Source organism: Pipra filicauda, unplaced genomic scaffold (assembly GCF_003945595.2).
Source record: "Pipra filicauda isolate LSUMZ 115617 unplaced genomic scaffold, ASM394559v2 scaffold143_size2779998_pilon, whole genome shotgun sequence".
Taxonomy (NCBI): domain Eukaryota; kingdom Metazoa; phylum Chordata; class Aves; order Passeriformes; family Pipridae; genus Pipra; species Pipra filicauda.
In genome coordinates this window covers 1,679,750-1,697,939 of record NW_024103918.1, presented here as the reverse complement: position 1 = coordinate 1,697,939, position 18,190 = coordinate 1,679,750, and the positions used below count along the sequence as shown (strand labels likewise).

The window sequence follows — 18,190 nt, the reverse complement described above, 5'->3', positions numbered from 1 at the left end:
GTAATATTCACTGATAGCACCTTCCCTCTGAAGGAACTCAATGTACTTTGCAAACATACAGAATGGGGTCCTACTCTAAACAACAATAGTCAAATGGGGTTGGTCTTTCTCGCCTCATTTAATACATGTGCAAGCAAACAGGCTTGTTCGAACAGGTCATTTAAATCTCTGATGCCACTAGGCTGACAACTTCAGGGAATGAAGAGGGGTGCTCCTTTACATCAAATATTAAAAGTAAAATTCTCAGTTATGATTCTATAACAACAGAAGGGATGGCTGCAAAAAGGTCTAGTTAGAGACCCTCTAGTATTGACAGCATGGAAAAATCCAGAAGAAACTGGTCTTTTGGACTGACAGTTACCAGTGCAGAAAAAGAACCATCTTGTCATCTGTAAACTGAGCACATGTATTCTGAAAATAACAGGATGATGCAGCTTTTAACTCTCTCTTTGTAAAATACTCTTACCACAACTGATCCTAATTAGCATATGACAGAGTCTGCTCACTATTTTAAAAAGTCTTGTTTATTGGCAAACTGAAGGACAAAATGGCTGCTGTATGAGATCATACTCCTACAGAGCCAGTGATCAAGTGGGAAAAACACTTAGAAATACTAATTTTCTGTTTCATGGTTTAACTGTTAAAACACACAGCTCTTAGCATATAAAACCCCGGTTATGGTAGCAGTGGTTACTATGACACATTATATTATTAGTGCCTTAGCTACTGAAATGTTTGTCTGATTTTTTTTTCTTTTTTACTTCAAAAGAAAAACCATTAGGGAACAAAAGATCAATTATTTACAAGTTGCTTCACAAATCAATCATCCAGTATCAAAGCTGAAGTTGTTATTTTTAGCAGTTTTAACTACACAATAATTAAAATTGATTACGAAGTCACAACCCCTCATTAAGTTGCTGTCAATTGAAGGAAAAATTCCTCAAAAGCAATTTTTTTTTCTTTAAAGTGATTGTAAAAAGATTCCCATCAATTAAAGAGACATCTGGTAATATGGAAAAAGTGACAAATTCTCTCCTGTTCACAGTGCTAGTACTTTGTAAACCAAAGCTAGTGAAGTAGCAAAATCCTTATCACTTTATCTCCACCTGAAAAGATTTAGGAACACCATTGTGTGGGGCCACATGAACCCAATCCTGCAGAGAGGCAAATCCTGCATTTCAATCTAACGAAGTCTTTAAGCACACACTCTAAGTATTTGAGTAGTCCTAAGAAACAGAGAAGTTCTTTGCAAATTCTCTTGTCACACAACAGATACTGGTTCTTAGCAGGACCCAGACCTACAGCAGAGTTTTTCCAGTAACCAGATATACTGTTTCTACAAGACATATCCCCTTTGCTGCTCTCTTAGTCTTCCTGAGCTACGTGCTATTAGCTTAGGTTTTAATTCTGAAGAGAAATAAAATTGCGAGTCCCGCTCCCCTTTAACATAGTTTTCCAAATTGCAAAAGAATTCACAAAATATCTTTCTTCCCCCCCGAACTTGTTTCACAAGCTTGAAGTACAGGTTGTCGAGATGCTATTGACCTAAGTATCTGGTCTAATAGCAACTCTGCAAGGGATCAAAGTGGATTATCTGGATCGCTCTAGAAATGCTCTGTGCCGAGGCAAACCTCACCCTGGCCTTTCTGCTGTCCCCCACCCCTTGCAGCAAGTGCAGAACATCCACACACTTAACAAACACTAATTTTCCTCAAGTATACAAACGACGCAGAGGTGGGAAAAATTGGCACAATGTTCCTTCCTTACACTAACATCCCAGCTCAACTGACCAACCAACCAAAAAAAAACCCCCCAAATCACAAACCAAACTAACAAAACCAAACAAACAAAAAACCAAACAAGACCTCCCCCCAGAAAAGTACAAAAAAAACAAAAATAAAAGCATAGAAACCAAATCAAACACAAAAAAACCCCAACCCGAACCAAACCAACAACAACAAAAACAACCAAAAACAACCCTCCCAAAAAACCCAAACAAAACCCACCACCAAAAAAATCCCAAACCAAAGCAAGTCCAAAACAGCTCTCATGCAGCAAGGTTTCCAGTGACACAATGTACATCTGTACCACCTCGTGACAGTGTCAGGCTTTAAGAAACATCCCAGACTTTACATCTTATTTTAGCCAGACGCTGAGAAACTGGGAGCTCCTTCACAATACATTACAATACATCTGGACTACCAAAATGCCACTTCCTGGGATCGGTATCTCTTCATCCAGCTATACCAAAGGAATTTTCAAGAGAGAACAGATCAGAGGAGGAGAAGGGAAAAGGAAGGGGCTTTTCAGAAAACAGGACACCCCTCCACACCCCCCAAAACAACCTGCACATAAAGAAATGGCTTTGATTACATTCAGGAGCAAAGAGGCTAATCTGTAGTTCACTGAGTTTCTGCAGTTTTTATCACGAGTAGTTGTTTTAGCAACAAAGAATAGTTCAGCGACTAAGTTGCATTTTAAAAGTTCAGCTTGCTGATAAAAGTAGAACACCAAGCAACCAACCAAGTAAACAACAAGTTCGTTAATTTTTGCTAGTCGTTTAGGTCATTCTTACTGCAATGCCCATTACCAGCTTTGCACTCAGGGTCAGTTTGGTGCTCCACCCTCAAAAAGAGTTAATGGATGTAACATTAACTAAGGCACAGAGCAATCAATTTTTAGCTGTGATGCAGTACATTTCACCTGCCTGCCCACAAAGCACTCTGAAATGTATAATTTCATACAGATGAAAATAAAAAAACCTCAAAACATAGTAGAGAGTTAAAGGCATTGTCTCTAATGTGCCTATTTTCCACAGAGCTAATTCCTACCTCTTAATTCAGGGATATCAGCTCTTCCCTCAAGTTAAGCAGTGCTTTACACCCAAGTGAGGTACCTGAGCTGGCTGGAGCTCAGTTATTTCAATTAACACTTTGTCACTCACTCTGTAATGAAAGTACAAGTCAACGATCACCCAATCACTGACTGACCCTACTCCAGGATATTTTTACCTGTCCAGACAGATGCCTTCTCTCTGTAAATCAGTGGAAAGAAATGGAAGTGCTCAGCTTCAGACAGCACTCATCTATGACACAAACATCTCAGCTAAGCACATAAACAAATGCACAACACAAACATTATCGGAAGCATATTGGCTCTCGAATGACTTTGCAAGGGGATTTCTCCTCACTGCAAGGAAAACCTGAACACTGATTCCCAAAGTTTCATCTGCAGTGAAACATCCCTTAGTCCTGTCACCGACTCCTGGCAAAAGCCCATTGTATGACAGAGTAGGAGGTTTAGTGTTAATGGAAGCCTTACTTCAGTTTCTAAATAGTCAAAATTTTACCTTTTATTTCTTGAGTATTCCTTGATTTTAAGGCAATTAGGAACAATACCACTGAATCTAAGCATCCCAAATATTCCAGAAGTCCACATTCAATTCAGCTTTATGTGTAACAAAAATCACTCAGGTCTGCTGGACAGCAAACACCTACCATTAACCATCCATTTTGTAAGGTGACCAGAGAGAGAACTGTCTGCAGCAGGTCAAACACCAGCCTTGAAAAGGGCTGGAGTACATTTGAGTCATCCCTTGCTTCAAAGCCATTACAATTACCACAGGGTTTTGTTTTTTTTTTTTTTTTTTTTAGGAAGTTTACAAGTAACTGGGATTCAGATTTTCTGTTCTCTAATTAGGTTATCAAATCCTTCAAAGATAAAATTCCTGTACTTAATTCACCTTTCTCCATTGAGGGATAAGACAAACAGCTACATATCCTACACTTGTAGTCATACTTACATAAATGTCCTTAAAGAAACTTGCTATTAAAAATGTTAATTGTTGCTGTTCACGGTTGCCACCAATTGCAAATGGCTTGGCATCTTTAATAAGTAGTTGATTTTAGAATCTACTTTTGCTTAACAGATACTCTTTTGTCTTGGTTAGTCATTGAAAGGTCATTACTTTGAGCTATATAAAAAATATTTCCTGAATTAAGTTATATAAAGATTTGTAGCATCTTCTTCTAGTATTCTTGCTTTTTGCCCTTAATTAATGATAGAACAAAGATTAACTAAGCTGTTAATTCCTCAGAAATCTTGATTTGTTACTGACATGATAACACTGAAGATATTGCCCTTAGACACTTAATAAACCAAGAACTACAGAATGAAAATGGCTTTCAGTACTGTGCAATTAGGCAACGAGGCCACCAGAACGATCTTTTCTTTCTCTCCCAATCCAAGGAAGTGCCATGTGTAAAATTCCAAGCTATGTATGTCACAGTAAACTTTCACCTCTAATGAAGGGCCCTTGTTGAAATGCAGGATCAATTCAGGCAGGTGGGCAGAGCCTGCCCTATCCATAGCAGGCAGTTTGAAAAGCTGTAATTTTTTAGAGAAATCAAACATAAACCATCCTCTGCCTCTTCCTCAAATACTTTCACACCTTCAGGAAAAACCCAGAGAGTGGAATTAAACCTGCATCATAATGTTGCTTTAACATGGGCTTTTTGTTTCTTCCATTCTCTGAATAAACATCTTTAAACCAGAACATCCTTGAACCTTCTGCTCAAAATCAATACCAGAGTTCTGCAGCTTGGGTTTTTCTCTGATAAACAAAATTACTGTGACAGGTGAAAAGGAGTTGTGATCTAACCTTTATTATGCTGTTTGTGTGCCTTGCAAGCCTCTAAATGACTGCCAGAGATGACTATCTGTGGTACACAGCAAAATGCTTCCCTTCATTGCCTGACCTTTCCACTTCCCCACTGGAAGCACACGAAAGCAGCAACATGAACCCCAGTAAAAGCAACACACAAAGCAAATTATTGTAGTTCCGTCCTTTATCAGGTTTATCCTTTTAACACAGGCAATGGCAAGTAACAAATCTTCTGGTTCTGCTGTATGAACACCTCTGCCAATCCGGAGAAGTCTACTCATCATCTTGTTTACTCGTGTTTACACCAGATAATTTAGAAAGATAGCCTCTCACAGTAGAGTGGTAGGATCTGCTCACAGACACAGAAAAGAAAGAAGAAAAAATGAAGAACAATGGCTAAAAGTCTACTATTATATTTCTTGAATTCCTAAGGAAATGCCATTTAGAATCAAGTGGTGCTTGCTTCTCTCATCTGTGTTGTGACACTGGAGCATTCAGCTAACAAAACTGACTTTCATCTGGCTTTACAAGTGATAAGAACCATTAATGTGAACTACAAATGATTTTCTAAAAACAGAGTATTTTCATTTTAACGAAAGATTGTCACTCATATCTAACTTTTTTTTAAAACTCTGTTTAGTTAGGGAAGGTAAGAGACAAAGGTCAAGCATTTCTAAATTGCTTGCATTTGACAGACAAGAAAAGTAAGCTGTTGAGACTAAAGGGACACAAAGGGACTCTGAGAAAGCGATTCCTTCACCAAAAGCACGATGCAAAGTGTCTGTCACTGCACAGAAAGGAAGTGTTGCTCAACAAAGAAATACGGTCTAGGGTTGGAGATCCCAAATCAACAAGAAGATACTGCAGTATGTACCCCATCAGACTTACAACATAACATGGAGGGCTATTTTTTATTGCTCCCCTCAGTGCACAGCCTCTGACACAGCATGTCTGAAAAGTGAGAGGATGTTTGGGGAAGTCTGGCCACCAGTTTTCTTCCCTCTCCTGCTCTCCCAGTATGGCCATTCTCGTCTTTGTACATTATACCATCTGTTTAATCACTGTGTTCTCAAAACAAGCAAAGAAAGAAAACAGATGAAACTTCAGGGATAGCTTCTAACTCATAATTGAATGGATGATTATTCATTAGAATCTAGGCAAGTTGCTCGGGGCCACCTAAGCAGGCACTGCATGGTATTACAAAATTTATTTTTTTAAAGATAGAAAACAGAATTCTCACTCAGTACCTTATCTTTAATGCTGCAACCTTCTTTGGTTATTTTGAGTGAGATAAAATAAGCATGCTCAGTTTAAGCTACTATAAGAAAAAACAACTAAGCTCACAGGTTCCCCGCCCCTTCAAGGGAAAGAAAAATAAAACTATTTTGGTCAGCTTTAACATTAACAATTCTCGTAAGACTTAACCTGTGAAAGCATGTCTAGGGGAATACTTACAGTAACACCTCTGAAGTACTACATGCAGTTCTGTCTTCCCAAAAATGAGATATTAAACAAGCATTGGTACCAATATATCCTTTACAGACTTGCATCTAAACAACTCGAATTTCATCAGAAAACCAAGGACAGAAATACTAAAAATCATTCTTCTCTTTCTTTACCCAAATTCACCTGGCAAAATGGTTAAACTGTACTTGGGTTTAGCTTAGCCTGCCCTAAGATCCTGACTAAATAGGGATGTTTTCTCTATCACAATCCCAAATTAACAATTTTTTACCTCTGATTAATTAGCTGGACTTCATTCTTAGCAAGAGTCACAGCAGAAAAATGTCTTAGCTTTTGCAGTTCTGTGAGTCTCTTTTAATGTATTCATCCAAGCATAGGTGTGTAAGATACCTACTGCAACAGAACAGACACATCATCTTTGATGTGAAGAATAAAAGCAAAAATATTCCAGGTCTTGTCGATTTGCTTATGCTTTTAATATAATCTCACAGAATAGTTCAGTAGAAAATCCCACGTGATTATATCTATTCACTAAAAGCAGACCAAGCCAAACCTCACGACAAAAATACTGTGAAGCCATGGGCTCCAACAATTGTTAGTACTGGTTAAGATGCAAGAGATACAACAAGTTTGGCACACCTAGAAACACAACTCACCTCGGGCTATTGATTTAATTACACTGTGCTTTAGATTCTCTTTGACAACAGGGAGAAACACGTCTCTCAACTCTTTAAAACCATATGAAGCGCCTTATATAGTAGACCCTTCTCAGAGTCTCATAGGTAAAGTGCTAAAGAAGCACAAGTTATTGTAGCATTTGGCAATGGATACAGTAAGACTATGGTTGGTAAGGATTGGCAATGTGCAGTGGCTGCAAGGCTTGCAGTGTCTTGCTGATACTCCTTAATCATACATTATATTTTTATGTACAGAGACATATGCATGAGCTGCCATTGGAATGGTAAAAAAATAAACGCATGGAAAATAGAGGCAACAGGCAGGCTAGAAAGAAATTAAAACTACCAAATAACAACTAATTAATTAATTGAATATTTTTTGCACAAATGTGAGTTTTCTATACTTAAAAAGTTCAATTAAAAAAACCTCTGAACACAACATATGCTTGGATGTACACATTGTATTTGGTGATAAAGGACAAACACCATGGAGGGAAAAAAAATTACAACTGTGTGTTAATCCAGTAGTCTTTTCCTATAAAAAGGTCAAACACAGCCAAGAGCAGGACACTCTTCCCTCCAGCTGTCCTTTTAATATATCTCTCATCTTGCCAAGGACAAACCGTCATTAGGAGTGAGAAAGAGACCATTTTACATCCCATTTATTCTTCATTGTCTATGCCTTTTCTGGATATACTTGTTGGAGTACATTAGTCACAGGTATGCAGCAAGCCATTAGAGCATACTAACATCTGATGCACACTAAAATTAATTTTTCTTCTTCAGCTTGGGGAACAGAATGCTTCATGTTGAGTTGCATGCAAGTCTTCACTGAATTAAGGAATGAACAAACAAGATTTCTAAAATCAACAAACCCACGTGATTATCCATAGTCTGTATAAATACATACCTACTCTATAAACAAACACACTGTCCTAGAGCGAGACAATAATTTGCCTCTTTAGAGCAGGCTCATTAAAGGGAAATAATTTTGCAACAACAAAGCACAAGTGTAGTACTAATGAGAAGAGCAAGCTGCAAAATGCTAAGAACACCTGGTCCATTTCTTGTACTGACAGAGCATGAGCTGGAATCTGATCATCATAAAAAGGCTGTATTTTTCCTTCTCCACAGCCCAATGAACTCTGGAAGCAAGTTTGGTTTGCATTTAGTGTCTCAATGTTGCATAAATTTCTGTGTTGTGGGGCTGTGTTGTAACACTTGATATGTATATGTTGGGAAATTGAGTATCAGAATCTAAATCTCTTCTAGAGCAGACAGAACTAGTCATTGTAAATAATATTTTTGATTTTAAACCCTCTCTTTGTTTACAAAGAATCTGACAGTCATCCCTACAAATCCATAAAACTCTCATTTGCAGTAAGATCGATTGATAATTTTCGGTCCATGTGTGACTTCCAGATCTCACTTAATTCTTCTGCTATTTCACTTGCAGTACGTAGCTGATCCTTCAACTCACACACAACAATTATTTCCACTGAGTTGCTGGCAAAATCTTAAAGAGGAAAATAACTAATAAGAAACTGAATCCCACTTGGAATAAACAAAACCACAAAAGTTTACAAATCTTCATGGGATACCGGTGGTTTATCTGAATGCTTCTAAATAATAAAACTAGGGTGGCATCATATCACAGAGCTATCTTTTTAAGGACTATTCAACCATATGGATTGAATCTTTGCAGACCAGGATGACCCACGTTCTTCTTCAGCATTAGAGAGGGGGATGCAATAAACATTCGGGTCTGCAAGTTTTTTGTCAAAATTTGCAGTAGGTTCAAAAACATTTTTCTTCTCAAAATAGAAATTCCCCTGAGAAAACAATTCTTGGCTTGTTGTTTCTTTTTCCAGGCCTACTCTGTCAAGATCTCAATGACTTACTAAAGAAGAAATACCTCTGCTACCTTGTTTAAAAAGCACATAAGCTAGATCAGTTCTATGAGATCAAGGCATATCCTCAAACCAGTCATAAGAATTAATGTAAAAGGAAAACTTTTGGCTATCTACTGTGAGCCCAGCTACTCTTTTTACCCCTTATTCTTTCCCCTGGTAAATAGCTATCTTTTTCAGAGAGAATTTTTTTCCCAATTTTTAGTGGAATTGCAAGTGTTAAAAGTCTCTTTTCTGCTTGAGTCATACATGAAAAATAACTTCTCACCTACTTAGTTCTTGCAAGCCCACATTGATTTATACTCTGCTGTTTTGTTAATAAAGTGATAATCTGAAACAAAATACTATTTATTATCTTTTATTATCTGCCTCGTTCTTCTTTGTCTGAGGAATCATAAATTAAAGTCAACAGCCATTTTATAATCCTGCAGTTCATTATTTCCCATTTGTTAATATGCTCAGTGCCTTAGCCTTGCTCCATTTCTTTAGTAATAATTACGAAAATCAAAACCACATTAACAAAATATGCAGATACTTCTTGTTTTAGAACTTACATAAGAGCTTTTCAACTAATCAGTAGCTGGTTAGGGCACTGTCCTCATTCATCTCCTACTTCCCCTGCCATCCTTCATGAAAGTTTAATCTACATTTTCCATTAAGAAGTTGTCTCAATTGGAGTTCACATTTGCAGGGTGGCTTTGATTTTTATTTGAAATGGTGGTCATACCTCCCTAACTTATCTCTTAATCTGAGCTTTTTATCAAGCAGTTGCATATTTTCCTGGCCCTGAAATCTTCAAATCACAGAAGCAGAAATTCACTTACTTTACCTAGAATCACAAGATTTAAAAGAGGAGCAGGCAACCTGCCTGCATCACCATGGTCAAGAGTGGTCAAGACTCAAAACATTCAAGTTTAAAATTGCATTTATGATTAGAAACAGACCACTCTGACATTTGATCAGACCTAGATTTGTGAGTAATTGTTTTGGGTGCAGCTGCTACTGGTCCTTCCCCCTTAAATACATTTCGTACTAGTGGTCATCTCTTCCTTGTAAAATTCGACTCAGAAGGAAGCCACAACTCTGCTCTCAGATCAAGGGCAATGATTACTGTCCTCCAAAGTCCCTGGGCAACACAGCAATGCAAGTCTGCTGAGAGGAACCTGAGCCAGTGGCCCCCGGCGGAAGGAAAATACAAGCGGTGGGACGAGGTAGCCCAAGAGATGAATTCTGAAAAGACACACTTTCTGATGTATGTTAAACCACCTGCTACTTAGAGCTGTGTTCTAGAGGCCCTCATAGTACAGAAAGCCCTGGGTTTGACTCAAGAGCTGAAAGGTACAGAATTTACGGCTTGTTTGACCCGTCTCAGGTTTATTAGAGAGGCAAATGACTCTCCAACTTGAGCATGACAAACACATACATCCCCACAGCTGCAAAGTGCAACTTCCTGCAAACCCCTTCATTCCAATCACAAACTGGCTTGTCCGACCTGCCTCCTTAGGAAATATTGCCACAGTAGCAAGAACTGCAATTCCTCATATTTCATTACAATAGACTGCAGTACGTTTGCTGTTATAATATATTATGAAGGATCATGAATAATTAAGAATCAATCACACTTGTCAAAATAAATAAAGGCAGTCAGTGATGCAAAATGCTTGAATTTTTTATAGCATCTTTTTACTTATTCATGGATTAAAAGAAGTCTAGTAATCCACAATGGATTGCCTATTCATTACAGCACATACAATCCTGATTCAGATCCCAAAAGTAGAGGTTTTACTGTCAATCCTTAGCACATCGATGGAACTTTAACCTTAAATCTCTGACCCTGCAGAAAGTTACAGAAGTTAGACTTGGAAATGTTTGTAACTCCAGCAGATCTTCAGAGGCATAGCTGGAAGATACACTAGTGATTCTAACACCCACTGCTCCACTTACAAGATTGTGTGGAATGGAGAAGAGTGAAACGTTTTAGCACAAATTTTCAAAACAAAACCCCAACCCCAAAGTACCTTGATAATCATTATTTTCTAGATCTCTACAGACAGACAGTCATGAAGTTTTTTCTAATAAATATTCAATATTTTTGCATGGTTTGAAGGCATTCCCAAGGCTTTAACAGAATAGCAAATAACATTAAGTGTTTAAAAAGCAACTTTTCTCTGACTCTCCAAACTGGTCCAAAACTCTTAGTGCATTTTTCTCCTTTTTGAAAGGGAAGAAAACCCTGGGCTGGGAGGTGAGGTAGGGACACACCACCACACCAACCCTACCAGCACGGACCAAAGATCCATTAACTTTAGATATCTGGCTCTTAAAACAGACAGGTGGAGATACAGAGGAAAGAATATATGAACAGGAAGAGCAAACAGTTGTACCTCATCACCCCTGGCCTTCACGGCCTCTCACGCACGTACTTTCTGAGCCAGGAAAGGTTGTCTTGAGAATCCAGTAGCTGTAACTGTTTTTCTTCTCTGCTCATATTCTGTCAATTTGCACGCTCACAGAATGTTTCAGCACCAACAATATCCCAGGAAAAAAGTTCCACGGTTTCCCTATTTGTTACATACTAAAGGATCTCCTTTTGTTTTACCTGACATCTACTAATTTCACCCGATGCTGTCCAATTCTGTATTAGAAGAAATACCAAATATTTTTTCTGTGCTCATCCTCTCAGTGCTTTACAATGTCTTCGGAGTTTATAAACCTTTATACATATTTTATAAAGATTTTATAAAATACTTTGATTTCTATACAACCTTACCATGTATTCCTTTAGACGTCTCTTGCAGGCAGTGTAGCCCTGGTTAATTTAAGACTTCATAAAAGACAGCCATTACGTACATTAGATCAACCTTGTTTTCTTTCTTTTAAAAACTTACCCAGCTGTACTAAAAGATTTTTGATGCATGGGATCTAGAACAGAATACCATGTTTTAGATACAGCTGCCCCTCACATTTATACTATAGCATACTGTTCCTACTTCCTACTCTCTTCCCAGTAAGCCCCAAAATCACCTTTACTTAGTGACTGCTTCTGAGTTGATGTTTTCAGAGCTCTATTCTTACCCCCAAATCAGCTTAAGTGACCATAACCAGCTTACAATCTGTCTGCATATATGCCAAACTCCGATTGTCTCTCACACCACCTCAATTCAAATAATCTACACTAAATTTCACCTGTCACTATTACCTGGTTAAGCATCCTTTTTCAATTCCGTGAAAACTAGACCTTCAATCTTTTACCCTGAATAATTGAATATCAAACTCTTCCACCTCACCATTTATTCCTATTCAGAAGATCAATGATTTGTGTGACAGTACATGCTGAACATGCCAAGTGAATGGAGTGCTCAGATGTGACTGTAACCAAATGCTGAGACACCTGAAACTAGTTCTTACTCTAGGCAGCTTAATCCATGATTTGTTCCAATTTCTTGACACTGAGCTGTATCATGCTGCTGGGACAGGGGCAAAAATACAGAAGTTCTTCTAATGCCTGTCTTAGGGAGATCTACCAGTGATTTTCTACTGAACCTTTTAAAGAAACTTACAGGCAGCACAATGAATCATACCAGAGGCATTTGTCCCTATCAATGTCTTGACATGACCTGATAACCAAGTGACAAGTATGAGCTAAACCATCCCAAAATCTAGTTAAGCTATCTGTTTATCTCTGTGCATTACTGTCTGCAAAGGAGATGAAATGAGATTGAGATAATTGCAAGTACAATTTGCAGGAAACAGTGGGGGTTGGAACTACTGTGCTTAATTATTTCAGATTGAAACAGACCACACAACTATCTATGCCAAACAGCCGTAATTAAAGTGATTTAAAATATCTAGATGCTAGCTCCAAGTGTTGCTTTTCAAATGAGTCTTTACACAAGCAAGAGTTACAGTTGTCTATGAGTTGCAGACCTACAGTTCTACTGAGGGGTTTAAGATTAAATTACCACCATGTCCAGCATGCCTGATACATTAAAAAACCAAACACACACACACATACAAGCAAATACATCACCTCAGATAATCCACTCTGATGGCCCACCAATCTAAATCCACTCAATCAATATGACACTGGTTACCTGCCCCTCAGAACAGCAGAAAACAGCAGAGCACAAGCTTCAGCCTAAATTGCCTATATTCCAGATGGAAAAAACATACTTTGGTCTTAGAAATGGAATTTTACCCCAATAGGCAATTGGAAATCATCAACCACTAACACCTTTGTTTTTGGGCTACAGGGCCAGTCAACAGTCTCTCTTTCTTGTGCTTTGGCAGATATAGAAAACTGAGTACAGACAAAGGTATAACTCTACTGAAAAGAATTCAAAAGAATCATACAAAATGGAGCACCACATTGACCTGGCCAGACTCTTTACCTGGAACAATACATTTACTTCCTTGTGGCTTATCCCATTTTTTCCCCACTTCAGGAAAGTGACAGCTACTCTTCTCAACTCAAAACAAGGTTTTGATTCCTAAATTTCAGTGGCAGCCAGCTTGCACTAGAATTTTAGAAAAAGAACAAGAGCAGAACTTCTGCTTTACCTCAAACTTTCCCTGAACTGTATCTTTATAGCGAGAAATTCAGTATGCGTATGTATGTTCGCTGATGTGGAAATTAGAAGATATTTGCCTGCAGCACAAATGTGGTCCATCTGCTTTACACACGACACAGATCACGCCAAAATGACTTGGTCTGCTGATGAATCAATGGGCCTTAAAAGTTAATTTATAATGGCTATCTGGGGAAAAGTGCTATACTATTGATATGGATGAGAAAACAGAATATCAACGAAAAGCAGCACTGAAAATTTCCTCAGTATTCACCTGAACATAACAACTGCTACGAGCAGTCAGACTGCAGCTCTGCAAAGTCAAATGCCATCTCTGACGCTGGCTACTAAGAAAAGGATCCTTTCACTTGCAGCTTTCTATATAAGAGGCCTTAAATTTGAATTAAACAAGCAGTGACGAATGCATTCTGCAAGAATTAATCTGATCTTTCTTTAAATTTATGCATACTTCTGGCCCCCATAACATTAATTCATGTATCTTATTCGCACAGTTTATTCAGGTGCTACATGAAAAATATCTCCGCTCACTTGTTCTATACCTGGAACTCACTAACTTCACAGCTGCTTTCCACTGCTCTTCAATGTGCATTTTAAAGACTTTTAAGTCCTACCACTGTAGACAAAATAAAGAGTTTTCGTCTGTTTAGTTTTTCCTAGTATGGAAACTTATCCCTCATAATTTTCGTTGTCCTTCCTGACATCTCTTTGTTTTTCTGGATAAAGCCTGTAGCCCTAACTTCCCCATTTCCATTTTTGTAGTTCTGTTCTTATCAACACCACCTGACCCTTACAGGGAGAGGTTTCAAGCAGATGTCACCAACAGTCAAAAGGATGTTAAGGATTTTGCTGCTTTCCTAAGGTTAGAAGAGCACAAATACATCTAAAAATCTTTCAGAACTTATAATCTTAATGAAATATGCTGCTGTTCACAGATATGATCACGAGCAGGAAAAATAATTCCAACAAACCAAATTTTCTTCCAAGAAAGGAGAAAAATCTATTGCACTCTCTTCTTTTCAGGCTTCCTTGCTCTCTTTAAAGACAGGATCTTTTTTCCTTATATTAAGGACAAACCCCATCTTTTGCTTTCTTACCAAACAGAGAACCTAAGCCCTGGACACAAGATATTGCCTAAAATGGTCTGCAAATATGCAAGCAGTACACAGGACGTTGAGCAAAGGTAAGGCTAAACTCTTCCAAACACTGAATGACTTTAAACATAGGCACCATAGGATAGTTCTCATCCAAATACCATCCATGGCATGGGTCAGCCCAATTAGGATTTTACACAATATTATATTTGATGCTTTGATTCCCATATAGATTATGAAGGTTGCCTTTAGATGAAAACAGATCTCTCGTGCGCAGAATGACCCTCTTTTGTTTGTCACATCATTTGCATTCATCATCTGCTGCAGTAAAAGGATTCTAGCTGTCTTTAGCATTTCAGGAGGACGTGTTTGTTTGGGTGGGGTTTTGGGTTTTTTTGTGAGGGTTATTTTTGGGGGTGGGAGCATGGGTGCTTTGTTTTTAAAACTAACCACTACACTGAAGGCATAATAGTTGTATTTGTCTTACCTTTAGGTGTACTTTCAGAGTGATCTCTCTCTGGCCCATCTGGGATGTTTAGCTGTGAGATCTCCTCTGCACTCAGTCTGACCCAGGCGTTGTTGGGGGTTTCCTGATCTTTTGAGGTAAAGGAATATTCCAGCTCACAAGGAGATTCAAAATTGCAGTCAAATACTGGAAAAAGAAAACAGACATAAAACATATCAGGTTAATTAAATTCAGCTTCCTCTGTGCTAGAAGATGTGTATACACACTAATTTTATAGTTTAGTAAGTTAGGGCTTGGTTTTTTCCATAATGAGTTAGAAAGAAATAGAAGAATTCAATAAACAGAAAGGCAAATATGTGCCTGAATGTGCTGCACAGAGAGGTTCATTATGGAGGCAGCAGCCTCAAAAGGAAGGTCCGAGAGCCAGTTATTCCCCTTCAGGACAGCTAAAAGGGCAGCACAGGCTAAAACAGGGAAAGACATCATCCGGACTGAATGATATCCGTTAGTCAATGGATAAAATGGGACATAAAGCCAATGTCTTCTGGAATGGTGGTTCAAATTCAACCAGGACCAGTGTAGTGCAAAGACTACTAACACTCTTCACATTGATGTTTCATCTCAGTGAACACAGGTCTCTACAAAGCAAGTCATATATCCTGGGCATATGGGATGTGCTGGTAGCCATAGGGACTGTACCCACTAGGCAACATTCTGACTCTCTGGATTTGAAACACTTTAGTGAGGCAGCAGAAGCAGCAGAAACCTGACTTGCTGCTGTAAAACTTCAACCTCCAGGTAGTACAGCCAGCATCTGCCTCCAACATAGACATTTCCTTTTGAGATGTTTCTCTTTCAGAAACCCACTACTCTGCTGGTGTAACTATGATTCACTTCCCAGGGTCCAATTTACACCATAATTCAAGTTGTTTAACACAACATGCAATGATACCCTTAAAGGATTTTACTTTTAATTGTCAAGAACATAAAATTTTCTGGAATTTCCTGTATACATTTGTTTTTACCACCACAGTCAGCACTCAACACAATATTCAGTAAGAAAAAGAAACTATTTCTGAACTAACTCACTGGTTCTGAACAGGCTAGATCTATTTGAAAAAGCTCTTCAAAAAAATCCAGCTGCTCTTTTGAGTTTTCTATACTGTCTACTGTCCTGCCATAGCTATGCAAGTGAAACAAAAAATCTGAATTGACATTAGTGAAATTAACTTTTTTTTTTTTAAACTTCAATTACATTCTCTATTAAACATCTAATTCCTTTAGTGGGCACAGATTTATGTAGTTCAGCCTATTCTCCTGGTGATATAATATTTTCTAATCTGAAGGTTAATACCGTTGCCCTCCCGCTACACTTTTCCCAGCTAATTTGCTGTTTTAACAGCAAGCTGGAAGGAACAGTCTTTTTCCAGTTTATATTTGATATTCTTAACCAGGTGCTTTAACATTCACTCAGCATTTTGAATACTTCACAATGCCATGGAAACCATACAACATAAGAAATCCATATACACTACAAGCAGCAGAAACAAGGATTACACACATTTCCTTAAATTCAAATGCACAAGCCCCTACTCTCTTCAGGCCTCTATGTTATCAATATAAATTTCATGATACATGAAGAACACTTCAAGTTGGGCAGCAGGGAACTGTGGATATATTAATGCTATATAGTTTACTATTGCAATATCATACCCAAACCTCAGACCACTTATTTCTTAAAGTCCCTTAGATGGTCTTTACCAATTAAAAAAAAAAGAAAAACAAACCCAAATTTTTTTTTAACCCTATAAAGTATTAGGAGTCTATTAAACTTTGTATCAAAGAGCAACCAAATGCTCAACTACATGTTAGAGAAGATGTATTGTCATTACTGTACAGTTTTGTTACGGGGAACACCTTGAGGAGTATGTGTTTTAGGGCACTGTGAAAAAAAAGGTGGAGGGAAGAAACACAGCTCACGTAAGGACTGTTTTGATGGAACCCACTGGATGGTGAAATGGAAAGCCCAAGCCAAGGATGACACGTGGCAAGAACAATCATTTCAAATCAACTACTTCATTCTTTGTGGCCTTGTCTTCCTGATCCTGATTCCCTCATACTTTCTTCAGCTTTCCAGAAGTTGCTGCTTGCTTCCCCTCCTCTCCTGCCCAGCTGCTTGAAACAGAAGCCTGTGTGCTCTCTTACTCTCCTGACCCAAGCAGAGAAGCCCTCCATGGATATCCACAAGGCACTCCTCATTTTCCTCCTCCAGTCCCCCATGACAGTCTGATTGTCAATACTCAATAGCCAGCTCTGCTCCCCCATTCGACTTTCCAGAATTCCATTCTCAGAAGAGAGCTATCAATCAGTTATGGAGCCCTTAACACAGCAGGCCTCTGACCTACAACTGGTACAAATTAATTGGGGTATGTGACTAAATAACAGTCATCACATTCAGTCTTATGATCCCTGCAGACAACTAAAGGCTCTGCCTGAAGAGGGGAAAGTAAAGAAAAAAAAGGCAAGTAGCACCTCCTTCCCTTGCAATGAATAGCTTATAGAGAAGTAGGCATGATCTAACATGCCTGCTGTGGTCAAGCTGAATGTCCTTTACAACAGGTTTTTCCTTGGAAGAGGGGGAGATGATTTGGCTCCTACATCTGACAGTGTCTGCGATTTAATGGAAACATACTTGCATCTTCTCCAGAACTCAGTAGTCCCCTCACATCACCAGAATATCAGTACTTTTCTTAGGCTCTTATTTAAATTAGTCCTGTGTAAGACACAAATTTCAGTGCTATTATCCTATTCAGTACAAAGAAATGATGACAAAGAAATGCTATCTGATGCAACACAGCAAACAGCATCCAATCTTCTAAGCCTAACATTAACTTCCTACCCTTAGGCTTTCCTTCTTTCACAATGTCCTTCACTATTGACAATGCAATATACTTTATAAAAAAGGAATTGTATACAATACTTTTTTTTTCACTGATAAGCTAGTTTTGATGTGTTAGCTGCTACAAGACCACATAAGCCACACTTGCAAATGCAGAACCTTCATAACATTTGAATTGCTGCCACAAATCACCTGTCAAATTTTACATCTCTGCATAAAAAAATAAAGTGCTTTTCCTTCCTTCTTTACTTTTGTCTTAACATTTAAATGAAAGACCAAGTTTATTCTTGTCTTGCCCAGTTAAGCACAGAAAGCAGAAGCCATGTGTCTTTGGAAGCTGAATAAAAGCCATTCTGCCTTTTACTGAAAAACCAAATACTGCAGGAAGGCAATTAAATCTAACACAACTTTTAGTGATTATTTTTTAAACT

At 38.3% G+C, this 18,190-nt stretch overlaps 1 protein-coding gene across 1 annotated transcript in view; it reads right to left on the bottom strand.

The window, feature by feature from the left end:
- Positions 1-18,190, bottom strand: part of ALK (ALK receptor tyrosine kinase) — a 307,386-nt gene that overhangs the window by 199,470 nt on the left and 89,726 nt on the right. Inside the window, 1 exon segment of the mRNA XM_027713024.2 lies at positions 14,882-15,046. Within this exon segment, the coding sequence (XP_027568825.2) occupies positions 14,882-15,046 (165 nt within the window).